The 26,379-nt window shown below is 44.1% G+C and overlaps 1 protein-coding gene and 1 long non-coding RNA gene across 7 annotated transcripts in view; both read left to right on the forward strand.

Annotated features, from left to right (window-relative positions):
• The window catches only part of Ntrk3 (neurotrophic receptor tyrosine kinase 3), a 372,046-nt gene that overhangs the window by 257,057 nt on the left and 88,610 nt on the right, over positions 1–26,379 (forward strand). Inside the window, exons 13-14 of one of the 6 annotated variants that reach the window (XM_028879204.2) lie at positions 6,478–6,612; positions 8,167–17,909. The exons of 4 other annotated variants lie outside the window; for them this stretch is intronic. In XM_028879204.2, coding sequence (XP_028735037.1) covers positions 6,478–6,612; positions 8,167–8,285 — 254 coding nt within the window. In that variant the 3' untranslated portion in view covers positions 8,286–17,909. Of the gene's footprint in view, positions 1–6,477; positions 6,613–8,166; positions 17,910–26,379 lie in introns of those variants that run through there. One more of the 6 variants, XM_028879205.2, reaches the window with a different exon arrangement.
• On the forward strand, positions 21,547–24,662 carry LOC114699870. The gene is made up of 2 exons (XR_003735602.2): positions 21,547–22,079; positions 22,115–24,662. It is a non-coding gene; the product is annotated as an uncharacterized LOC114699870 (long non-coding RNA).

Genomic DNA, 26,379 nt, shown 5'->3' on the forward strand with positions numbered 1-26,379 from the left:
ACACATAAGAAAAGGGTAACGCTCATGTTTCTACCTTAGAAATTCATGTTGAAATTACAAGGTAGTATCTACCACTCTTCAGTTTGGAAGGACAACTGTCCAATAACATCAGGTATAGAATTACAGGGCAAACTGTTCATCCATTTAGTGATTACAGTAATGTGAGTTTTATGAACTTTGGGAAAATATTCAGCAATAGAGTGAAGTATTTATATACTCCAAAGGAACATCCTCAAAAGATGTGCCTCTCCAATGTTTCTGTGCACAGGGATCACATGAAGAGCTTGTTAAAATGCAGATGTTGATTTAGCGATCTGGAAGTACCTTTCTTTCCACCAAATTCCCAGCTGTTGCTAAAGCTGCTGGCTCACATGTTGCATTTGAGAAATGAGGCTCTAGGGCAGAGATAGTAAATGTGCCAATCTGACCCCTGCTTACTTTTGTGAATGAAGTTTTTTTTGAGGAGATGTTTCCTGTTTCCTGTTTATCTATAGCAGCTTCCAGGCCACACTGGCAAAGTTAAGTAGATGCAAAAGAACTATACAATATCCATAGCCTAAGATATTCTTTATCTGGCCCTTTACAGGAGAATTGCTAACTTTTGTTCCAGAATGTTGCTCTCACATGTGTACAGACTTTTGTTATAACAATTTTATTGTGACTTTTTTGAATAATAGAAAATTATAAAACAACTAACAGTTGATAGAATTAGAAAATAATTTGTAAACTTAGCACAATGAATGCCATCAATTAAAAAAAATCAATAAATGGAGGACTGAGGATATAACTCAGTGGGAGAATACCTGCCTACCATACAAACAGTCCTTGGTTCCATTTCTGGCATCATAGGAAAATAAAAATGGCAATAAAAACAATTAACTAAATAAAATTAATAAATGAAAACTAATGTATCAATACCGGAAAGCATACTATCTTGCTGGGTTTGGTGGGATAAGCCTGTAAGCGCAGTATTTGAGGGGGTGAAGAAGGATCAGGACTGTTACCTTTGTGTTGCAGAGGAAGAATACCCAACAGAAAGCAGTTGAAGGGATAAAAGAATCTACTTTAGCTTACAGTTCCAAGAGGGCTAGAGTCCATCAATATGGCAAAGTCATGGCAACAGTTAGAGAAAGCACAGATGCTGTAGCAGGTAGCTGCTTGATCATATGATCATACTTCTGTTCACACACAGGAAGGAGTGAGTGAGAGAGCGGGTGGGGCGTGGGGGGGTGGGGATGGGTAGGAAAGGGAGTGAATTTGTACAATAAAAGCCCAGTCTCAGTGATACACTTCCTCTAGCAAGTTTCCACCTCCTAAAGGTCCCTTAACCTTCCCGAAGACAGCCACTAACTGGGGACAAAATGTTCAAATACAGGAGTCTGTGGGGACATTCTTCATCCAAACTACTACATTCTTCAGGTATATACTAGCAAGTTTGAGGCTGGCTTGACTACATGAGACCTTGTCTCACAGAACAAAAATCAGTCTCATTTTAAAGTTTAAAAACTATGCAAAGCAATACTATAATCTGGCTGTAGGTGGTACATAGGTAGGAGTGTCTGTACCAGTTATCTACTTCAGAGTAGTGGTTAGCTGGGGTGGGGAGAAACAGGGTGTTAGATGCACACAGGTGAGTTCCTGGTCATGATTATAATAGACTATTTTCAAAAGAGCTGAAAAGAAGATACCAAAGGATTAAAAATTGTTGATGCTTGGCACTAGGTATAGAGTTTTGATATTCTCTACACTTTACTGATATTTTAAACATTTGAAAAGAGTCCAAAGAATCAAGAAACAGGAAAAAGTGTACTTAATGTAAAAGATATTTTGAAGTGAAGGAAAGAATGGCAGATGGTCTATTAATACCTGGGGTTTTCTTTCCTTTCAATTGATCAAGAAAAAGAGATACACAACAACCTCATGTTATCTCCCATATAGCAATTTTTGAGGATAGTAGAGATATTTTATGATATTACTCTACAGAGCATGGAGTTTTTGGCTCTAAAAGATGACTTCATTCATGTCAGGGATAGAAGGGATTTTACCTACTGGGGGGACTAACAGTTCACTCATGTAAGCCAAGATCAGCCTATTGTTGGGATAGTCTTATTAATGCCAAGGACACTATTCCAGTGTCCTTTTTCCTTTTATGTGAAACTCTTCCCATTCTCCATAGGAATGAGCTGAGAGCTCCAAGATTCTCCCAGGACGTCTGCTTATATCTGAGAATCTCAGGGTTCTGTGTACTTTATCTCACCCAAACTTTTTTGCCTTTTCCATCTGACTTCCATGGGCATGCCTGCATGAGGGAACAGCCTAGCCTCAGCCTCTTCCTTCTGAGCCAGATCCATACAACTGGAACCAGATTTGGCCTTGCAAACCAGTAGGCCAGGAAATCTTTCTATACTTTCTCAGCAGTATTGAGGATACTTTAGAGGAAAGGGTACCCTATATTGAAGCCAGGGGACTGTGTTCAGTATTCTTCCATGAAGCACATAGCAGGGATAGTGCAAGCTCAGTTACATTTCAGTGTCCCATAGATGCCTTTGCAACACGTTTATTATGATAGTGTATATACCCCAGGAAATACAACAACTGTAGTTAAAAGCCAAAGGACTGTTTTTCACACACCTTATTTGTATCAGGCACCGTGGATGACACAATTGCCACATTCACTTCTGGCAGTGGTGTTTTTGGTGGCCCCCCAATATGTTTTCTTTTGTCTAAGAATTAATTACATTTATTTAATGTGTGTTTGTGCACGTGTGCTTGCACATGTGTGTGTATGTGTGTTTGCGTGTTTGTCAGGGTACATATATAGGGTCAGAGACCGACTTGTATAAGTTACTGTTCTCCTTCTGCTATAATGGTCCCGAGGATTAAATTCAGGTCCTTGGGTTTGGATGCAAGCGTGTTTACCTGCTGAGCCTCTTACCAGCCAAAATATATTTTCCTATTGAGAACCTCATTCCTCAACACAGTACCCTCCTATGCATACAGCTGTGTTCCTGATCGGTCTCTTATCTTTGAGATGACAGGTTTGATCTTCCGCTATAGAAAGACTTTCTTTGTAATTGTCAGTCATGACCAGAGAAAGGATTAGTTTTGTTTGAAAGGGACACTTCGTGAGTGCTGAATGCCATTCCCTCCATGGTATTCTTTAATGTACAGACATGGCCTAATGACTGCCAAGTATCAGACTCAGGTGGGAAGACTGTTCATAAGTGAAAGTATGGAGGAGCCCACAGAGTGGTAGGACATGGTGAACTGGGAACCACACAGCTACTGTTTGCCTCGGGTGATTATTACTGTGTAGAAATATTGGTTCAGCTTTGCCGGAACCCTTAGGTTTTTAAGACAAGCTACAACTAGTGATAGTTTAAGTATGACATCTAAATTTGAAATGCTGGAAAGTAAAACTTTGAAAACATTTTATGAATTCACTTGTTTGGGATGGGAGTAGGAGAGGAGGAAGAAATTGAATGGCGGAGGGGGGTGTAATATGAGCGAGAGCGAGAACACAAGTGCAGGTCTGGGGCCATTTGTAGCCTATGGGCCAGGCTTACTAGCTCAAATTACAGAAGAGGAGATGAGTTTTAAGCAACCTAGTTTGCAGCCAGCAAGACTAAGCTTTGAGACTTGACAATTTGAGCCAACACTTCTGGACTTTGTTTGAATTTGGTTATAGGAGAAGATCTTAGATTCCGAAGAGTAACTGCCCTAGCAAAGCAAACGTCCAGTATGACACAGTCATAACCCATAGTCCCCAAGGATGTTGTGGTGATTCCCTCCCCATGCATTTGGAGGAGACAACACCTAAACAAAAAAATAAAGCAAAGAGACATTTACAAAGGATGGAACTTTTCTTCAACCTTGTGAATTCTCTATTCACATGGTGGCTAGGCCAGGACACTGAACAATCTCCCTCAGCACTATGCTTGGCTTTCCCACTCTTTCTGCAAATATGACTGTCCTGAAAATTGCTCCTCTAGCCAGACTCCTTATTGCCTCCTCCTCATAGGCTAGTTTTTATCCTTCCTTGCCTGAACTCCAGGAAATAATACCAAGTGTGGTTAATGCCAAGATGGAGTTTGGGATTTCTTACTGGAAGGCCCCAATTCAAGCAACATGTTCCTGCCAGAGTGATGGGGATCCAGGGAAAAGCTAGTCTGTGTTGTGTTGCTTGAGGGAAGTGGCATGGGACTGTGTGGATCTCTATAGACGGAGTTTGTGAGGAAAGAAACCAGTCCTCTGTTCAGGGATTGCTGGAAGGGACAGGTTCCTCTCACTGGAGAATGTCCTGGTTTGCCTTTCTCTCTAACACCTATTCCTAAGAATTGTTTTTCAGCAAGGGGTCTTATTTCCAAGTAGGTCATTTCAAGTATTTTTGAATTAGAAGAATCTGGATTCAAATTCAGATTGCTATAAAATAACATCAGACAATTTTGAAAATATGATTGAGTTAATGCTATACAGTTTTTAGGATATTGGAGGATAATCAATTAACTGTACACAATGACTGACATGATAATGAATCTTTGGATTCCATGGTGATCAATGGTATGTCTGCTGATACTTTGCTCCAGGCTTTCTTTATCCTAGATCTGCTGGAATTGTAGTTCAATAACATTTTACTCTTTCTTACTATTGGAGAAAGGAGGGGAGACTGCCACAAGAATGATGCTCTGACTATGGTAGGGTAGGCTTCCTACCAGAATTGCCTTGGCTTCTGTGTCCCTTTTAATAAGAAGCTACCCAGGACCTTAACACCAGAACACTATGCATTTCAGTTCGTTCTTGTGATATAACAACTCTAAGGTGACAAATACATTTGAAGAGAGAGGATAGGAAAATTATCCTAAAATAAGAACTTTATGAGTAGGCTAGATAACAAAGGGGAACAGAAGGAGAGGCCCCTGAGCTTCCAATGTTAGAAGCAGAAAGTGTGGGCAGGAGACACAGGAAGATGCTCGCCACTACAGATGCTAGAGAGCGGATGACTGCTAGTCAGTCTGCAGGGTTGAAACCTCAGCCAGGAAGAGATGCTTGGGGCTTATACAAACGTTGGGAAACAGAGAGGTTTGAGGTTCTGGGCTTCATTTTGCATTTTGCACAGTCAGGGGAACTAGCCTTTCCTTGCAGCTGAGGATACAGAGGACTTGGCCATGCAGATTTAGTCTGTTCTTGGTTCATTTGGGGGTAGGCTCCAAAACCCCTCACTCAATCCTTTGGGTGCTCCACATCCCTTTCCTCCTCTCCACATCCCTTACAACTCCCTTTCCTTTCCTGGAGTGATCCTAGAATTTCTGGCTGGCTTCTCAGACTTTGACAATCCCTGATGTCCAGGCTCTGTTCTGAATTACTGAGGGTCCACAAGTTCCTTCATGCTGAATGACTCTGGGGAGAGCCACTGACAGAAGAAGTTTTTTGTTGGGCCACCTGTGGGCAAGGACTTCTTAGGGAGTGTTTGCCTCTCTCTAGCCCTCTTTCTGCCCATCTTGCCTTCTCCTTACATCTCCTGTGGTCCAGGACTTTGCCCTCTTCTGAGCATATGTCTTCCCTTCATTTTCTGGGGTTGTTATGAGGAGTGTGGTGGTGGTGGGGGGGCGTGCAGGAGTTTGGAGTGGTGCCTCTCATGCTATCAAGCTTCAGCTTTTAGGATCTTGGAAAAGCTCCACCCGGGACAGAGTTCCAGAAAAAACAAACTTCAAATCCTGGCTCATATGAGAAAATGTTCATGTTTACAGAGGCAGCTTTAGGGACCTTGGCAAGGACTGAGGCAGGTTTGGCCCTGGTCTGTAAGGGATCTGACATGGAGGCTTCCTCAGCCCATGGATATTGCATAGTCTCTAGAGGAGAGCTGTCTCTCAGGAGCTACAATGATATCACCTTCACGAGGCCTGTAGCCTTAGAGTCTCCACAGAAACTGTAACTTTTGTTGTTCCGAAGGTTTTTACCCTGACAATGACCAGAGAAAATGGGAGGAGCCATCCCCCTGTCTCATCCTCAGCCCCATCACATCACTTCCCTCCTGGACATTTCTTCTGTGGGATACACAGCTAGAAAGGGCATCTTGGGTCCAGTAGAATCATCTCCCAAGTCATAAAACCCCTCCTCTCCAACTCGGAAAAGGCACCCAGGATATTTACAACAGGAATATTTGGAGGGTGTTAAACCTAATCAAGAGAATGACTAATGGGAAAACAGGTTAGGAAAATGACTGGGCAGAATTCATGGTGATGGCAAATCTTTCTTCCCTGACTCTAACTTGATGAATTTGATAATGCCACTGTGTGATACGCAGGAAAATGATTAGATTTTATACATAAAACGAATCAGGCAAAGCAGTGTGGATACAGGCGCTGGGAGCACTTGATTTCTGTTTCTGGCATTGTGCATTTAAGAAGACTTCCCCAAGGTTTTGCACTTGGGGTTTAATACTGACCATTAATCCCCCATGTCTGCCTCTTCTGCCAGGGGTCTTTTCAAACATAGACAATCATGGGATATTAAACTTGAAGGACAATAGAGATCATCTAGTCCCATCAACTCACTATATATATGAGGAACCTGAGGTCCAGAGTGGGGATGTGTCTTACCCAAGGTCGCATGGTGAGTTGCTTCCTTTGACATGTTTGTATGAAGACCCCTCCCCTGACAGTTTTGATTCTTAAGACCCAAAGATCCATAAACCCCCATGCATCTCAGAAGACTAGGGTATAACGAGGTGTCCAGGTTGGGATTAGTACTCAAGTCCCCTGAGTGAGAAGAATCTCTTTCAGGGGAGGATGCTTCTTTAGGCTAAGATAAGGGAGGTAGGAAAGCCAGAAAGGGACCATGACCTAGGAAGAAACAGTGGTATCATAAACCTCCTCAGAAGGCTGCTCAAACTTCTGGACATTTTGTCCTATCCTGTCACATGTGAGATCCCCTGCTTGGGGTTCAGCACAGAACAACTATCACAGCTCATGGAAAACTGACATTCCTCTTGACATTATATCATGAACAAAGGAGAGACCCTCTATTTTTATAAACTGATTTCACTTCCTGCAGACAGAGGTAACAAAACAGCCAAAATGACTCACCCCTGCTTTGCTCATATTGTGTCCTATGCAGGGAGAGTGGGGGAAGTCTCAACACAGTTGAACTCTGTTTCAGCCTCTCCACATCATGTATGCTCAATACTCAGGGGTCATGTGCCCTCTCCATTTCTGTATATGGTTTTCATAGAAAGATGGGGTTTCTCTGTTCACCGACCCCCACCCCACCCCCACATAAATAGGCATTTCTACAATCTGGGATTGAATGAGCAACCCTTTTCTGGAGTTTGATTAGGAATACCCATATCTCTGAACATCCTAATTCTGTCCCTGGATATATGGCCAGAAAGGAACCAAGCTGTCATAGAAGTTTCCTCTTCTTGAGGTAGCTTATGACCTTGTGGCCAGCTGTGTTACATATTCCTTCATAATGTCTCTAGTTCCTGTAAAACGTGGAATTGTGGGAACATTGAGTTCTCAGCCATCATTTTCTAAGCCTTTCACAGCCCTGGCAATATCAGATGAGAAGTCAACAAGAAAAAGAGTATAGGCTTGGGAGTATAGTGTTCCCTACCTCCTTGTATAGTTGAGAGTGCTAAGAAATTTATTTCTTAGAATTTGACCCCTAAGGATATCGAGGTCTGGTAAAGCAGAGCCTTCTTCTCCACCTCCCCTGGGAATAGCAGTGTGCACCCACACCCCTTTTCCTGTCTCCCCAGTAGCTTATTGTCAGGGTTTCTTCCTCCCAGAGACAAGGTTATAGACCAAGACTCCCTTCGATGAGTCTGTTCTCCCTCTTCCATGACAGTCCTAGGCCAAACTCCCAATGCAACGTCAATGCTCACTCCCCTTTCTCGGTTCAGTCAAGTCCCCAGCAAAATGGAGTGTTTCCCGTTTCTCTGAGCACGCTTGCTTTAAGTTACCCCCAGTCCCTGTCCTTCCCTTCTGCTGGCGATTCATTTTGGCTATTCCCGGTATACATCTGTAGCTACAGCTCTAGAGTTCCCCCTTTCGAGTTCCCTCTCTGTTTTCCCCTCTTAGTTTTGATCTTCTTTGGGGGTTTTGGTTTTTACTTTATTTTGCTTTTTTCTGTTTTTCTGTTTTTTTTCTTTTTGTTTTTTTATAGGTTTCAGAGAAATTATGTTGAATCCAATAAGCCTTTCCGGACATTCCAAGCCTCTTAACCATGGCATCTATGTTGAGGATGTCAATGTTTATTTCAGCAAAGGACGTCATGGCTTTTAAAAAACTCCTTTTAAACCTCCTTGTTCTGATGTCACCTTGGTAGGATGGGCCCTCTGAGAGGTTGGAAGCTCTAGGCATTGTTCTTTTTGGATCCAGGGATGCTAAGTAGAAACTGCATGAGCCACCAGTGCTCCAGCACCCTTTACCACCGAGATGGGTGTGTATCCCGTGGACCACTGGCAGGTTGCCCCCCCACTCCAGTCATCACTGTGTTCCTTTTTCTCCGAGCCTCCGAGGCAGCTCCTGCCAACATCTTTAGAGCCAATAAAGAGAATACAAACCCAAGCACCAGGAGCTACCTTTTAAACACACTAGCCATTCTCTTGACCCAACCATCACAAGAAAGCCTGATGAAGTCCAGCCGCATTCCAGTCTCACCTTCCGACTTGGAAGCGTGGGGTCTCCATGCTGTCCTCTCAGTGATCTCGTCGCCCTGCGCAACCTCCAGCGGGGAAGAGTCACAGAGGACTCTTAAGCAGAGGTGGAGACGGCGCGGTAAGAGGAAGGGGATCCAGGCCCAAGTATTGGCTGCAGATTAGGTCTCGGAGGGAAGAATGGAAGACAGTCATTTTGTTGGTTTATTTTTATTTTTGTGTGTATGTGTGTGTGTGGAGAAAAAAAAAATCATGCTTTTTTTTTGTTTTGTTTTGTGGACACACTTGGCCCCTCCTCCTTCTCTCTGGAATGGCTCACACTGAGTGCAATGTTAGAAAGTTCTTGGGGAAGAGTTTATGTTGGCTCTACCTGGGTCACTAGAGCTGCAGTTTCGACAAGCATTGGCTACAGGAGGTCTTGCCTGTGAATTGGCCATCCTACTAGGACCACAAGGGACCAAGGGAATCAGGGACCAAGACCCTTCCTCCTAGCTCATGATCTCGGGATTGGCTCTCTCCCCTACTTCCACTTATTCTTGACTCTGAGAACTTTTGGAACCCAGTGGAATCATCATGCCACGGTCAAGATGAACTGAAGGGGAAGAGACGTAAGAGCTGGCCTCCTCCAGCCCCTCTCGTGGCACCGATGGGCTGTCATCCAGGTCTCTGGATACGTGCGTTCACTGTGCTTGCTCTCATTCCTGTCTTACTCCGTAGCCATCCTCTCCCAAAGAGGGGTTGTTCCCCCATTTTCAGCTTGACCCTCTGGGGAGAGGGAAGGGGTTGATAGTCCTTTACATGATAGGAAAGACAAATTTTCAGAGCTTGCAAGCTTTGCCAGGTTGGCTGAAGTATTGGCTGGGTGAATTTTGGCATGGCCCAGCTCTCCCAGTTCCATGGGTGTCCCTGTTATGGGAAAGAATATGGAGTACCCCAAGTTCAGTTCTTGAGACAACATGGTGTTTAGTAAAACCCAGTCTGTTCTGGTGTAGTGTTGCACAGCAGTTGGAAGACAGAGCATATATATTCCCTAGGTTATATTCCCTAGGGCCTGCAGAGGATGGTTCATCATGTCAGGTTCTCAGACTGATGTTATAGGTACCTCTGTGGGGATATATAAGCACAAAGCTTTCCAAGTTCTTTCCCAGGACCTGGAGTGGCCTCCACAGCGTCACTTTAGGTTCAGGGTTCCTCAAGGGCCCCCAGATCTGTAGCTGTCCAGTCCCTCCCACCACTGCTCACCCTCCTCCCCATGGTTCTCTGTTGAACTCTTCCCCATCACACTCAGATGATCCCTTGGGTTCAGGTCTCCTCCTGAGTGTGGCTTTAAGGAGTAAGTTTGAGGATGATGTTTTTAATTGTTGTAAATCATGACCTCATGTCCAGCCTCCCAGGCTCCATCCATCTTTTACTCTGCCATCTCTTCACTTTGTGCTTTGACAATGGGGCGTTGTGTTTCCACAGAGACTTATAGGAGTGTTCAGTGTATAGTTTCTTAATAAACACTTTATTTTCTAATGAAATGACTGCATCAGACCTCTTATTTGGAAGTTTTACAAAGAATATTAAAGATGTAGCAATCCCAGGGCCCCACAATTTATTTCCCACTTTGATATTATGTTGCTATGGACATTTCCAGCACAGTTCTGCTAGCCAGAGGGTTTTGCAATGTCCCATTGGTTGGGTTCATGGAGAATCATCAAGGTACCTCAGATTCCTATGATAAAATGCTTCTTCATCTTATTAGGCACTCAGAAAGGTTCAGTGGTCCAACCAGGATCACATAGCATGATAGGCAAAAGCAAGATTCAAACTTGATTCCTATAGTCACCACTGGGGCTTCTGAGGAGTATCAAAGTACCTGGGGAGTTTTCTGCTGTTTGAGAAACTAAGACTCGTGGGGGTATTTTCTTCCGAGCTGATATACAAAGGGATCTGGGAGTGGGGGTGGGGGAGCCTTTCTCTTTGACGTGAAAGCAAACCTGTGGGGTTCTCCCTAGGATGGAGTAGTTTTCTATCTTTTCTGTGAACTTACTTAGAAAAAGATTAATCTCTGAGATTATAGGCCAGTCTCTTATCACTGAGAGACACTTGACATGCGCATATATACAGACATATCACACGAACACTCAAACTCACTTAGGTTCAGCTGTCTTGGCAGGGCTCACATGGGCTTCCAGAAGGTGGAGGAAAAAGAGCCCCTGGATCCTATTGAAAGTCAAAAGCCAAGGTGAGCTGCTATTTCTCTCTGACCAAGCCTGGATCCTGGTCCCCACCCAGTACAAAGGCCTAAATGCCTTCTTTACTTCATATTCGCTTCCTTTTAGAAGGAAAGCAAGCAATGTGTAAGAGAAACAGAGAACAAGGGCTGGAGAAAGGATAATAGGTGGATGTGGACCCTTCTCTGGGCCTCATTGGGGCTTGCTGGAGCTCCGTTACATAGGAAGCAAAGGAGAAACAAACCAAGGTAGGTGGGATGTGTGACAGTGTTGAGATTGGTGCCTCTCTGTGTGACCTCCCTCACTTTATCTCCTGCACAAGTCTGCTTGAATCCTTCCTGCCCTCAACGCAAGTCTGTGTCCGTAAGAGTAGCCTGCTATATACGATAGAGGTTACACTAACTCCTCACTTTTGTATATTCTCAGTGGTTCCAGGATATCAGGGTCAGGGCAGAGATATCTGATATTTGGGACTATCCTTGGGGTCAAGGAAAAGTATGTGAATTCAAGGAAGAACTTTGGTTTTTCATGCAAGACATTTAAGCTCTGTGTTATCTCATGCTCAGAGCCTGCCAATGCACAGTAATAGATAGTGGGTGGAAATAACCCCCGAGAAAATGGGAGGGGACAGGGCTTTGTCAGCATCAGCCAAGTGGAGTGAGAGACCTTCTTATATATCAGGAGGCAAGAGGAAAGGATAGAGCTGTGGGTTTGTTCAGTGGTTCAGGGGCAAGAAAATAAGGGACTATTTTCTTTGTGTGGTAGCTTCTATTGTGCCTGTGAAGTGTGAGGTAAGGTTCTGTACCGTGAGTGAGGAGATCCAGTAAGAGTTGAGATGATATACAGTGGTATTGGCAGAGACTATGGTGAATGCCAGGGAAGTGCAGGAAGGTGGCTGGGCAGAGGAAGCACCTGTCTGGTCTCAGGGTCTGTCATTTCCATGGATTCCTACTAGGTACTAAAGTACCCATTAAGTACCCATTAAGCCTTGGGGTCAGATAGAGCTGGCACAGGGTACCCCCAGAGCAGAGCTCAGTCCAGAAAGGCGGCCGTATTGGGGTGCTCAAGAGTGTCACCATCCAGACCTGCAGTTTCCCAACCTTCTGGGTTCAGAGTTCACTGGCAGATGTTCATAGAGGCTTCCTTGGCCTTAAGCATATGGTCTGGTCCTGTGATGTTTTGTGGTAGAGCTCCACGCCTGGATAACCCATGAGCCCAATATGCTTGTCAGGTACTTTCTGGTACTCTTTTTTTTTTTTTTTTTTTTTTTTTTTTTTAATTCTGGAGGGATATTTGAGAGGTGACAGTTGTGTGTCTTGGAGACTGTGGAACTCAACTGTATGCCGAGTGAGAAGGTTATAGTTTCTGGATACCTGTAAGTGCCACGGTCTATACAGGTTGTGCATCCTTAGGCTGTGTGGCCAGGTCATGGAAATAAGGGCTAAGTGCCCCAAATTAGACTCACAATGGAGCATTCACAATCATCGCTTTGTTTATCATAGGAAGCACCTACTCAACTAGAACTTTCTACCGGTGAGAAAACTGAGGCTCTGAAAAATTCCATAACCACTCAGGATTTCCATAGCTTGTGACCTGTGACATCATAGAGTATGCCTGAACTCAGAGTACTCTTGGTCACTCTTTTGTCCCCTAAAGCAGCCTCTTTTCTGCTCCTGGAGGCTTCCCCATGATAGCTTCCTACCCTCCACCTCAAGATAAGATCCTTCAGGCACTATCCCTAGCTTCCTTCTGAAACTACATTCAGAGATCTCCTGATGTGTTGAAACTCTGCCATGTGATTCTCATCCAAGCAGAGACCAGATGCCAGGCAGCTTCAGTTTGGAAGCTAAGAAGGTAGTCTCTGGGCTTCCCAGTCTCTCCTCTCTTGAATGGGACTTCCTTCCTGCAGCCGAGTTCTCCACACCTCCATCCTCACCTCCACCTCTACATAGGTGTGGCAGCAGCAGCAGCAGCAGAATACTAGGCAGTGACACCTCCTCTAACTCTAATTTGACCCAGTTCCTTCAGGCCACAGTCAGGGTGGAGCAAAGATCCAGAGTCTCAGGTACAGCCGTAAGGCAGTCCGTGAGGGTCCTGTCCCCTGGAACAAGCCCAGAAGTGGGCAGGATGAGTTCATTGTTGCATAGCTCTCTGAACTAAGCTAGTCGTGGATTAGGCAGAGTGGAGCCTTCCTTCTTTGGCGCTTGCTGACTCCTGCACGGACGCCAGACTTGCACACAAGGTGTTTAATGTGACTTTGATGCCAAATGTGAAAGGAAGGTAGCAGAAAGGGAAAAAAAAAATGGGATAGTGAAGAGTAGGCCTAGCTCTCCTGAGGCTTCTCTGGGAGACCAGGGGAAAATTCTTCAGCTTGACAGGAGAAGGAGAGAGGCAGACTAGAAATGGCTGGCCCTTTAACTGCATCTGCAGTGTCCAGTGCTGGCCTGGGGCTCCACTGCTCTCCTCTGCCTGCTCTACCCACCTGCTCCACCCCCGCTCCTTGATGCTGGTTGATGTGGGGGAAGCTACTTGCAGTCTCAGGTTTCCTTGGAAAGCTCTAGCTCTGCATTGTGCCTCTAGAAATCCTGTGGTTACCTCCCCCTCTACTTCCCACTTCCCAGGAGAACCTCAGCCTAGCTCTGACAGCGTATTTTCAGAGCTAAATCAGATTCCTCCTTCAACCCTACTTGAACTCACAAGTGACTTGAAGGAGATGCGTTAGCAGCGGGTATGGTTCTGAAATGACATCAGGATTCAGAAGCCTGCTTGGGTAGGATCTGGGTCCTCTTACTTTGTATACAATGAGTGAAGCCTCTGCAGAGTGACCTGGCCTCGTTTTCTCCTTAAAGGACAACGTGACCAGGAAAAAAATATTTCTGCATGGGTGGTAGAAGACCTGTGACCTCTCTGCCTTGTGATCCTTTTCCATCTGGAGAACGGCTCCCCCTAAACATAAAATAGCTTTGAGTGTGCTTGCCAGAGCTCGGTCTTCCTTGCGGACTCTCTTCTCTTTGTAGGGGGATATGAATTTTTGAACCCTTGCTCAAATTTGCTGCATTCTCCAGGCTACAGGAAGCAGAGGGCAGGAATAGGGAGGGGCATCTTAGGGTTAAGCCACTGATGGGGATAGACTTGGCTCCTCTGACAAGTAGAAATGAGATGTGCAGGGTAAGCTCTGTGGAGCACAGACCCTGCCAGATCATAAAGGAGGCTAATGGCACGTGTGTGGAAAGCCTTCTGCTCAGGCCCATGGCAGACATGGGGCTTTTTGGGAGTAAAGGCAAAAGGCAGGATTATGAATTCCTGGAAAGCAGCTCGAACTTGAGAAAAAGCCATAACTGACAACTCTGGTGGGACTTCCAGGCCTTCACACTGGGAAACACATGAATTTGCTACACGTGAACAGAAACACCCCTGGGCTTTGCATGATCACTGTGTTAACTCCTGACCCTGTGCAAATCATAGCCCCTCAAAGGTTTTTCACTGTAAAATGGGCTCCGCTTTGATGAGGTTCAGTGTATAAAGATGGGTGTGTGGCGTAGTCAAGAACAATGGACCCTGGATATTCTGAGATTCCAAACCACGGAGCTCTTGCTTCACCCCTTGACTAAAAGAAAAGTCAAAAGACACTTGTGGGTACAGAGGAGGGGTGGTCAAGATTCCCCACTCAGCCATGGAGAGAGTCTGAGGAGCAAGGGCTGAGGCTGCCAACAGGTATGCATTCCAGAACTGTGGCTGGCCGCCAGGACTGCCTTCAAGTGTGTCATAGCAGCTGAGAACACACCACCAAGCCAGACTTTGGTAAGTAACACCAGAGAAGGCCTTGGTGGGGACCTACAGGGCCAGCTTGCCTCTACAGCTCTCTTTCCCTTTGTTTCTGCCACTTTTATGCTGTTACCATGGCAGCAAAATGAAGCTTGGTTCTGCCTTTGGGAACTGCATTGGAGCAAGTGGCCTATTTCCCTTAAAGAGACACTTTCTTCCCTCTCTTGATTGCACAGTTCATTCTCCAGCAAGAAGGACAAGGACCGAGGCTGGTAATGGGTAAAGTGATGTCAGTGCTGTCAGACATGGCCTGGCAAGCTTCCTTTTACAGACTTCTGAAGAGCCACCAACCTTCTTACTCTGAGAACATGTTAGCTTTGCTCTGTTTGTGTCCATGTGATGTGCATGGGGTTTCTTACTCTGCAAGGCTTGCAATAGCAGCTGACGAAAATTCATGAATCCTGGTCCCCCTCCCAAGTGGACTCCTCAGAGAAAGAGGAGGTGGACGGCTGGAGAGAGGGGCCATATGTATCCATATGTATGACTTAGTCTCACACACTCAGGTGCTTAACGTGCCCTTGAGTTTGATGATAATAGGGTTGAGCCTCTGCAAGAGGAGGCTTTCTGAGCTTGCATCAGCTCTCTTTCTCTCACTGGAAGTCTTTCTTGGAGGGGCAGTCTCCAAAATCTGCCCTCCTTCTGCTCAAGGCATGACCTGAAGCCTGTGTCCCACAGGCCAACCAAAGTGTTCCAGGGTCCTTTCTCAAATAATCCTAGGAAGCTGGAAAATCCCATAGCACAGGCTGGATGCTAACTGAATCCATCCTGTGCATTGTGTGCACATCAATCAATATTGTTACCGTCCCTTGTCACAGGGGAAGGAGTAAATCTGTAACAACTCTTGGGAGTGTTCGTCTCCGAAAGGTCAGTCTGGCTAAGAAGGCGCAGCCAAGACCTGTGACACTCTCTGGACATTCCCACCAGAGGGGCACAGCTTTGCTCAAGTCCTTTGCTTGAGAAGAAGCTGATAAAGTTGACCTGGGAGACCTGGAGTCTGGTCTTTCCTAGTCAGTGGGCACCACGGGGAAACACCATCAATATAGATTGTATTTTGGAACATCATGGCTAGGAGATTTAAAATTCTGAATCTGTGTCTAAGTGATCCACAAAATGGCTCAATCTTTATGGCCCTTAGTTTGGCACTTCTTGTGACCCTAATAGGCATTTGCTGCTTAACACCCCTGATGTCAAACAGCCAACTTGGTTATGAGGAAGACCAAAATGGCTACCATAATCATTTTATGAGGTCAGCCGCCTTGACAAACTGTTATTCCACACGAATGGGTCAGTTTTTTGGGCAAGGCTTCAGCAACTGCAATATGGCTCTCGCTTAATTTGGAATTCCCAACTTGCAGAAAAATCATTTTTCTCATCTCAGGTATTAAATAAATGCTTTGAAAATCATGTGCCCCCCATTACTGGCTCCGGCAATGCTCCCCTTAAGTCTATCAGATGCTGAAGATTCATCCGATAACTTTAGAGATTGTTACACGGTTTATCGGCTCTTATGGGTTCATGGTGTATGTTAGGATATTAAAGGCTCTGAGAACCCCGGCTGTCAATCAACCTTTTTGTTCGGCAAGTTTTCCAACATAATTGAACATTCTTCACTTAACACCTATTAATACATTCCACACACATACTTTAGGGAACACTGGTTATTGTGTGGTCACACGATTTTAAAAGAGAACTAAGCAGGATGCTTCATCGGCGACCCACTGATGTCAAAGGTATCATCGAAGGACCACATCTCACATCTCAACCCACCAGGAGGCTCAGCTCTCCCAGTGGTAAGTCCCTGCACGTAGGAACTCGAGACTTCTGCTCTAACGTGGGCCACTCTCATAGACTGATGTCACCTAGTGGTAGCACCCAGAAATGACGACGGGAATCCCGGTCTCAGCCATGCCACTAAACAAGTGACCTGGGGTAAGTAAGTTAATTTTCCTTGTTCAGTATTTGTCTCAGTAGCCGGCTAAAGGTTTACTGACACTCATGTAGAATAGCCTATTCAACAGGTGCACTGAACGCCATGTCCCAATGAGCCACTGCTGACTCCTGGCAGGGGACACATTGGGTGCTCTGGTGAACGTCTTGGCCAACGAGGTGGGAAGAGTGAGAGAGAGGGGCTGTGTTTGTGGGTAGGGATCAGCCTGGTTCTCAGGGTAAGGAAGGAGGCCGGTGTTTGGGTTTTAGCAGGTCCTTCCTGTCACCTTTGGACAGGGCCAAGAGGGACTTCTCAGCAAGATTTTCCAACTTTGATTTCAAGAAGGCAGCGCTGCCTAACAAATAGTCTGAAATGTCAAAGAATAAATGTTAAAGCTTGAGAGGTCGTTCCCCGGGGAGTTGCCTGGGCTGGTGAGGGAGGGGGGGGGAAATGAGGAGGGAGAGAAGGACACAGCAGAATCCTCCACATAAAGATTCCAACTTGGTTTTGTGATATTTAAGAGAAAAGGAAACTGAATTATTTATAACATGGAAGATGGAAACAGGGCTATAGAGGAATGACTGGCCTGGGGATGGGAGCTCACATGCCAGTATTTGCCTGGTGAAGCTTCTTTTGCCGTTGACATCCTATTGGCCATTTTTTTGAGCTGCCTACTGGAATTATTATTACTCTGCAGAACACCTACATCATCTACTATAGAGGTTGGAGGAGGCAGTTTCTGGAAGCAAGTATTACAAAAAGCGTGGATGTCTTTCCCTCCAAGAGCTGAAACACGTGACTGGGAAACTCCTTCCCTTCTTTCGGCTTCCAGTCTGTGCTTCTCAAGGCAGGGATTCAGAAGAGCCCGGCTCCAGTGTGAGTGGGAGCCACCTTGGTCTTGGCCTGGGCACCAGCTGTCAGTGTAGATCCAAGAAGATGAATTTCACCTTTCAATTGTTTCATCTGAAAGATGATGGAGACAATTATCCTATGCTCCTTCTGGGAATGTCAAGAATACCACGTGTTCAAAATATCTCTGTACGTTGGGGCAGGGACAGGAGCACAGACTAACCTCTATATTGTATGAGGTGAAAATGATGTTAAAATTTTTTTAAAGGAGAAATCAAAGGTGATAGAAAGGTTGGTAGCAAAATTGGAGGGAATGGGGTCTCTTGTTTGTTTTAGTTAGTGATGCAAAAAATGTGTAATGTGATAATTATACCTTGATTCTATAACATGGGTGGTTTAATCCATCAAAGAGTTCAGTTAAGAAAAAAAAGGCAAGCTTCAGAAGCTCACTCTTCTCTTGACACCAGTGTGTCCTCTGTCACTCTCCTCATAACTCTTCCTGTGTGACCTTGACATTCAGAGACAGAAACAGAACCCAATTGTGGACACTTTGGGGTTGCTAAAGTGAAGCTACTCCAAGTACAAATCAGATCACGAGTGGACCTCTACATAAACAATACTGTGTTTAGGATGCTTGGATTTTGCTGAAAATAGCAATACTTCTACTTTTTCCCTTAGGCTTGTTTTTATCCACCTTGATGAACCTAGAGAACATTTTTTCAGTTAAAATGTCACAATGACACTTCTGTTAGAAACTCTGAAATGCACTCATTTTTACATCCAGTAACTTACTGTAGTCCCCAGAAAGGTCTTCCAAATAATTTTTCTCCACTCTGTATTTTCTATGACATAGAAATTTAACCCAGCATCCATTGATACAGTGCCTTTTATACTCTTAAAAATTATTGAACTTTTGTTTATGTGTGATGAATCCACTTTTATTCCCTGTATCAGAAATTAGAACTGGGGAAAATGTGCATAGCCAAGAATGTACACAAAGCTCTCAGAATGATGATATCGCCCCCAGAGATGTGGGAATGTACAAGAAGGATTTCACGTATTACTAAGAAAACTGAGCAGCTCTGTCAGCTTGTAAAATCCCATTGGTAAGAGCAGGGACAATGAAGAGATGGAGTTGAAGAGAAAGAAGCCATTGTGTATTGTAGTTTTCATTACAAACCATGTTTGGATTTGTCTAAGGAACATGAAAATCATCAGTGTGCTAGGCAGCCCCTGTACAAGTAAGTGTAAGTTTAAGGATGCTAACATCTCCCTGATTTTCTAGCCTGGACAGATCAGTATAGAGGTTGGACTACAACACAGGTCAACTCTGTATAGCACCCAACACATCTCCCTGAAGATACCTGTCTCATCATAGTTTGTGATGGGTGACAGTGCCCATACCTCTTGTGATAGATATGTCATGTATATTCTGGAGGTGAGAACTACTTTGAGATAGTTGTGATGAAGTCTTTGTTACTAATATTTCACAACTTCACTAGAGGAATAGGGTCTCTAAGAATGACTTTGGGAGCTCAGTGATACAGTACTTACCTGGCATGTGCAAGGTACTGGCTTCTGTCCCTAAGAACAGAGTTTAAAAAACAGTATTTTGGGGATCCCAAGATACTGGTTCACTAATTCATCGTTTAACCATTTAGGGGAATCTTCTCTAAGCTGTACACTCTGTTTCTAAGTGAAGGGGTTTGTAGTCTACTGCAGTGATTTTCAAATGATGGATTATTTTATCCCCCAGGGAAATGTGCAGAGACATTCTTGATTGTTATAAGTAAGGATGAGTGGTATGCTCTACCAGCCACTGCACAGAGAATTAGCCAACCCAAAGCATTAACAGTGCCAAGATTGAGAAGCTCCAGTTTCATAAGAATGTAGGCCAGTATTGCTTAGTCTTGAGCAAGGGAGACTTCTGTAGTTCTTGGGACTCTGTCTAGCTGCCAGAGTCCAAGAACCATAGGAAGTGACCACCTGGAGCCTGTAATCTGCACCTTTAATTGATAGCACTTTAGCTGCCTCTCTTTCCTTACCAAAGGTCTTCCTGGTGTACTTCCAGGATCCTCTCAGACTCTGAGAAGTATTCCCTTGTGAGAATGCTACACTTCAGATGGGCATGCCAGGGTTAGCTAAGGGACCATTGTCTGTGGGTAGTGGGATGTGAGGGTGGTGTGATTAACGGAAAGCACAGATACAGACTGAATGTGGACATGTGTGCATAGGAGGCCTATTTAGATGCAGGCTAGAGATGGGGTCTTTGAGGAGGGGAAAAGGCTAGGGGTCAAAACTTTGCATCATATGTCTCATAGCACTGAAAAACCAGAGTCCTTTGAGTATGACTTTAAATTACACTGAAGATATGTTTAACAGGGATATATCTTATTTAACAGTATGTTAGCCTGATGTATACCTTCCTAATCTTTGGACACCTGAGATATTTGCTTCTAATTAATAAGGGGTGGATCCTGTGTGAATAAATGGATAATTGTGAAGCAGTATGATGAAACTGTAAGAGATGTAAGCCCTGAGGAGGAACAGCTAGCTCTCAAGTGACATTTAAAAAGTTTGAATGATTTTTAATTATATGTATTTATTTATGTGTGTTTGCATGTGTGGGCACACCATGCTACTATGTATATATGTGGAGGTTAGAAGACAACTTGTGTGTGGGTCCTGGAGATAAAGCTCACATCATCAGGCTTGGTAGCAAGTGCCTTTACTCCCTGGGCCACCTTACTGGCCTCTAAATGATATTCTTAAAAATACTTAATCATGACATCTATTTGCAGCTGTGTAAGTAGAAAGTGCAGTTCACAGTCGCCCATAATCAAACGATCAGTTAAGATTTACATGTTTCATCATTTAAAGAGCCGCTGGTCTCCTCACACCTGGGAAGCCTGACCCCATTGCCTTGCAGCTAGACACCACGGTCCTTTGGTAACCCTGGACGGACTGAGGCGGATCTTCTGCCATCTCCATGCTCTGGTAATGCTCGTACAGAGTCATGCCCTTGTCAGGTTGCTATGGAGACTGATCTCAGGGTCTTTGCAATGGATTGGTATTTGGGGGAACTCTGTGGTTTTCAGTATGCTGTGACCAACATCATAGGGGGTGGGGGTGTCTGTGCACTATTGCCTCCATTTGTGGACTATTGTGAGGGAATCTGTCTGTAATAGAGTGGTAAAGACACTGGAGAAATTGAATGGGAAAGGTTTTTTTTCCTACTCTTAATAACAGTGTGCCTTTTTCTGATTACAAAAGTAATTTATATTCACAGTGGAAAATTCAGTGAAATACAGAAAAGCATACAAACACATAAATTATCTACCATCTCATCACCCAGAGACAACACTGCTAACATTTTAGCTTTCTGCCTTCTAATCTTTTTTATGTACTTATTTAATTATTTAACAGAATAAAATCATTCTATGTGAGCATGCACACACATAGTTTCTGATTTTTTTCTTTTAGAAGATTGCTTGCGTGTGCTGTGCTATTTATCTTTTGTAATATTAAAAATATCTGTATAGGTAATATATTTACCTATGGTTCAAAAACAATACACCTTACAAAGACTTGTGCATGAATGTTCATAGCCTCATTTTTTTTTTAACCAGCAAGAAGTGGAAAACACCAATGCCTATGACCCAATAAGATGATCAAAATGCCTATTGTGAGAAACCACAGACAACAAAAGACAGTCAAGTATTGATGCATGCTGCAGCATAAATGAACATCAAAAAATGCCAGGTGAAAAAGGGAGAGCGCCTGTATCAAATGTCAGGCATACTCAAAGCTATAGAGACAGACATTAGCTTAGCAATCATCAGGACCTGGGGTGGGGACAGAGATGAAGGGCAAATGGACCAGAACATCTCACTAGGTTAATGAAATGCTCTACAACTGGATTATACTGGTGACTATTCCACTCAGGGGATTTACTAAAAGTCATTGAATTTTGCATTAAAATGGGTCAATCTTATGGTATGTACATAATGCCTCAGTAAAGTTGATGTAAGATATGTAAAATAAAGTTTATAGATATGAACTTAATAAAGTTTATGTATATAATATGTAATATATGAAGCTTATGTATAGTATACATAAACTTTATTAAGATACTGTACTTGCCTCCATCTTCTTTTTTTGCAGGATTTTTATGTAAAAACTAGGAGCCTTGTCCTTCCTACACTTGGTCCTCACCTACAGGTCCGTTTCCCATTACTACCAGTCCCAACTAATGCTCTTGTGTGTTCCTGTGAATTAAATACAAGCAATTTAAATCTGGACAAATATGAATGCATGTTCTTAATTTTCCCTGTATTTAGCACAAAGGAGGTTGTGGCGCACATACCACTGTGTACTTTTTAGTACATCGTTCCCTTATTTCTTGAAGCTCTTGCACTTCCTATTGTATTTTATTATTCCTATGTTTTTAGAAAAGTTCTTACTCCGTAGCCCAGGCTGCTCTTGAACTCATGATCCTCTGTCTCTTCCTCAGAGTCCTAAGTCCCAGGGTTATAGACGTGTGCCATGACACTGTCCTTGCTTTCTCATGTTTGAAATGTGTTTAATCCATCATCTTGAGGTATAAGAATTTATTTCATCTCACATCATCTTGAGGTATAAGAATTTATTTCATCTCACTGTAGTCTTTTGCCCTTATAAACAAGTATAATAGTTTAATCCTCAATAAATATGGTTATATTTAAATATGCTAGTCAAACAGACCCAATGGCACCCCAAAATTCATTGGTATATCTATTTTATATACCTAACTCATATAATGACTACACCTGTGAATATAGTAATGAATTCTCCAAGAGCAATCTATGAGGATGAGATTCTCCACAGTCTCAGTAAATAGGAATTCCTCCCTCTTCCCCTTACTCCCTTCCTTTCTTCCCTCTTTCTTGTGTCTTTTCTATGTAGACCAAGCTGACCTCAAATTCTCATCCTTTTGCCTCAGCCTCCTCAGCGCTGGGATTACAAGTCTGTACCACTGTGGCTGCTTCAGTACACACCCGGATAATGCTCCTCTCTGTGGACCGTATTTATTACATTATTCCCTTGTGTTTGGAAAGCTGGGTTATTTTGTTTAAATGTTCAATTCTCTGAGTAACAGGTATTTGGATGCTTTTGGAAACAAAGCGGCATGAGGGAGGGGCCTTGGGGGCAGCTCCCCCCGAAGTGATGCATGTCACTGCATGGCTGCATTACAGCCAACTCCATTGCAGGTAGCTCTGCATGTTTATATTGCCCAGGTAGGCAGGTATCCAGTGGATCAGCTTATTTGTCTTCATGGTGGCATACTTAGAAGTAGACCTGGGGACTGGCACATGCTGGATAATTTCTTCACCATGAAGCTCCATTGCCCACCTAGTTCCACGTTCTTCTTTCATCGCAGGATCTCACTGAGTTGCACAAGCCTGTTCTCTTCATGGATGCTTAGCTATGTTTTAAAAGAAGCTGCCTTAGGAAAAACCATCTCCTCCTGAAACATGGGGGCTTTGGGACCGAGGAAGCAACACTGGTGAATGCAGCTGCCATTGCCCTTTCTCTGGTGGCGTTAATGTGTTACCCACAGTCATATAATGTGAATGATACTGTCCTCCAGTAGCTCTGAGGGCCAGAGACTTAACACATTTTAGGGCTGAAAGTTCTGGGCTACACCATGCAGAAATGTTAATGAGATTCTGAGTGGAGTCTCTAATCTCATATGGTGTGCAGACAGTTAACTAAGCACGATGCTTTGACTTTCTCGGGGTCAGAATGACGTTAGGAGTCAGCCCTCTTGCATCCTGACCCCCTGGCCTGGCCTTTAAGTCTCCTGGGAACACATTGGGTGGGGCATGGCAATAGAGACTGAAACAAGCTATGAAAAGGGCACGGATAGATCCAGAGCTCAGTGTTTCCAGACAACCCACCAATCTGGGATGGAGGCAGGGAGGGTCCAAGCTGGAAAGAAGTCAACCAGCTGGGGAGAATTCAGGGAAATAACAGGAGAGATCCCTGTTTTGTCAAGGTATCAATCGTGAGATTATCTAAAAGCTTTTGGAGCCAAGCGATAGCCATGTTTTCTCTCTAGCAGCTTCGTGGTGACAGCAGCGCTGGGCTGTGTGTCTAACGTGTCACCTCCTTTCCCTAACAAGGTTCTTAAGTCTCTCTTGGGGTGGGCATGGAGAAAACAGAAGGTGAGCGGGAGAAATGTACCCTCCCTTCTTCTGACTCCTGGACTCTTGTCAACTGGAGATGCAGTCCTGGGAGGAGGGAAAGCCTCCACCCACATTAAAGCAGGTGATACAGAAAGATCCTCAACAGGTGGTGACACACATAAGGAAGTGGCATTAAGGATCCAGATCTGGTAGCAACAGAGGAAAGATAGAAAGGCTGGGCTTAGGAGGAGCATTGAAGTTAAAGTCAGCACTTGCAACAAAGTCACACATTAGGTTGTGGTAGGTGCTTGTGGGTTCCAAGTTTCCTGGAATTTCGGAATCTTGGCAATAATGACATCTCTCAAGATAAACAAACCTCTGCAGTCATGCACAAGTTGTTAATGGTGGGGTTGGCCAGACTAGCTTTGTGAAGAACTTGAAATAACTTGTGCTGAATGAAGTCTAAGAGAAATTAATCCAGGTTGAGCCTTAGGAATAACTACTTAGGTGTGTTGATGAATACCCGTGATCTCAGCACTCATGAGGCAGAGGTAGGTTGTTACAAGTCTGAGAGTATTGTGGGTTACAGAATTTAATTCTGGGCTATACATGACCATATAGTGAGACCTGTCTAGTTCCCCCACAAAAGGTTCTACATTTAGTGACAGGTGGACAACTATGCCAATGGACCGAATCCATGGATATGTGGTGTAAGAGCTGAGGACTGAGTGGAGACCGAAGGCAGTGGGGTAATACAGGTCTATGAACTCTACATCATGGGTGGAGACAAACAGGACCCTGCACTGATTTCCAAGGGAAATTGGGCCTAAGAGCTACCATGCTTTTATCCCATAGGCAAGAAAGCTGGTGTGAGAGAGGAAACTATGGTTTTGAAGATAGGTGAGTACTAGGTGAGTCAGGTAGCTGGAAGAGAATGGAGACCAAAGTTTAGAAAATATTTTAATCTTGGGTGTTGGAAGAATGAAGGAGAAACACTATGAATTGATCTCAGAAAAGCCAAAACAGTGAAGATGACATATAGAACGGAAAAGCAAGATAACTGAGGGAATTTCTTCCCAGTCCTCAGCTCACTAAGCGTGAGTCAGACTGTCTGGGAGAGTTTTGCTGTGGTCCTCTGGGGAGGAGGTTCTGAGTTATTCTCATTTACAAAGGAGAACTAAACAATCCAATGAACAGACATCCTTTCATAGAAGAAAGTATCTATTTTCTACCATTATGAGGTTTGGCTGGACTCACCTTCTGGCTGCATTAAATTTTGGCTGATTTCACAGTCAAATTTTGAAACTACATTTTGCGTAAGAGGCAATTGAGGAAATGCAAAAGGCAGTGCTCTGCACCCCAAATTTCTTATCCTGGTGAGCTATGGTTCTCAACCTTCCTAGTGCTGTGACACTTTAATACAGTTCCTCATGTTTTTGTGACTCCCAATCATAAAATTATTTTCATTACTACTTTATAACTATAGTTTTGCTACTGTTATGAATCATAATGTAAATATCTATGTTTTCTGGTGGATTTGGGGTCATGACCCCCAGAGAACCACTGCTGTAGAGGATTCCACCTGGTGGTTTGGGAAGAATGTGCTGGTCCCATACAAGAATACTCACTATGTGAAGCTGAATATGCATGCCTCCATGCCTGGCCCTTCCTAGCTATTAGCTGGGAGGAGGCGTTACCTATAATTACAATGTGCTTGGAGACCTTTCGATTGAGGTAATGGATCTTTATTTGCTGGTGCTGGTGCAGATGCTTTAATTGCAAAGATGTGATCGAGATCTAGTTCAAGGATAGAGCCTTGGCATGAAGGAGCAGGCAGATGCACAGGGGAGATGGAGAGCCTTGGGTTCTGCCTCCCACTATCTTTAACAACATTTATGTGTTTGCTCGTGGTATCTGTGCTCCAAAGACTGTGGTCTTTAAGTTCAGTGTTAACTCAGGGTTGTGATTACTCTCCTGCTGGGCGCTGCCCTGATTTAATAACTGGCACATCTGCTTTCGTTTCAGAATTTAGATCTGCTGAAGATGCCACCATCTGGGCTGATGCTGGATCTCCAGCCCTCACCTCACGTTCCCAGCCTGTGTGTAATGATAACAAGGCTATGAAGCAGTCATTCATTGGTTCGGCTGGTTCAGTGTTGCTAACTGTTGTGTTGCAAGTGCTGGCAGAGGCATTGGGGGTGTAGCCCCCATGGAGACCACAGACAGACCAAGCATTCATGGACATGTTCCACTGAGGGGACTTAATGACAAATAATAAGTTGATAAATAAGCCAGCAAGACAGTTGTTTGACAGCAGTAGTGCTAGACCAGAGGATTGGAGCTGCGCTGGGTTCTAAGTGACTTCTTTTGAATGGAGAGTTGGGTAGTGAGCAATAGGGACAGCAAGAGGCTGCTGTCTGGCTCTGTATGTAGTGCTAAGCTTAGAGTATTTGAGAAGAGAAGGGATAGGATGGAGGGGTCATGGGTGAGGAGTGTATCTCAGTGATAGAGTGATCGTGTAGCATGTGCAAGGCTCTAGCATCGACCTCTAGCACTGAAAGATAGAATATGGAGGAGGGAGGGAGGAAGGAAAGGAAAAAGGGAGACAGAGGCAGAGAAGAGAGATACACAGGAAGACAGAGGTAGGAAATGTGATTAGAGGGCCAGGTCTGGTCAAACCCTGTGAGTAGTGTTTTTAATGAATTCAGTTTTTATTCTAAACTCAGAAGAAAG

This window comes from Peromyscus leucopus, chromosome 1 (genome assembly GCF_004664715.2).
Source record: "Peromyscus leucopus breed LL Stock chromosome 1, UCI_PerLeu_2.1, whole genome shotgun sequence".
NCBI lineage: Eukaryota > Metazoa > Chordata > Mammalia > Rodentia > Cricetidae > Peromyscus > Peromyscus leucopus.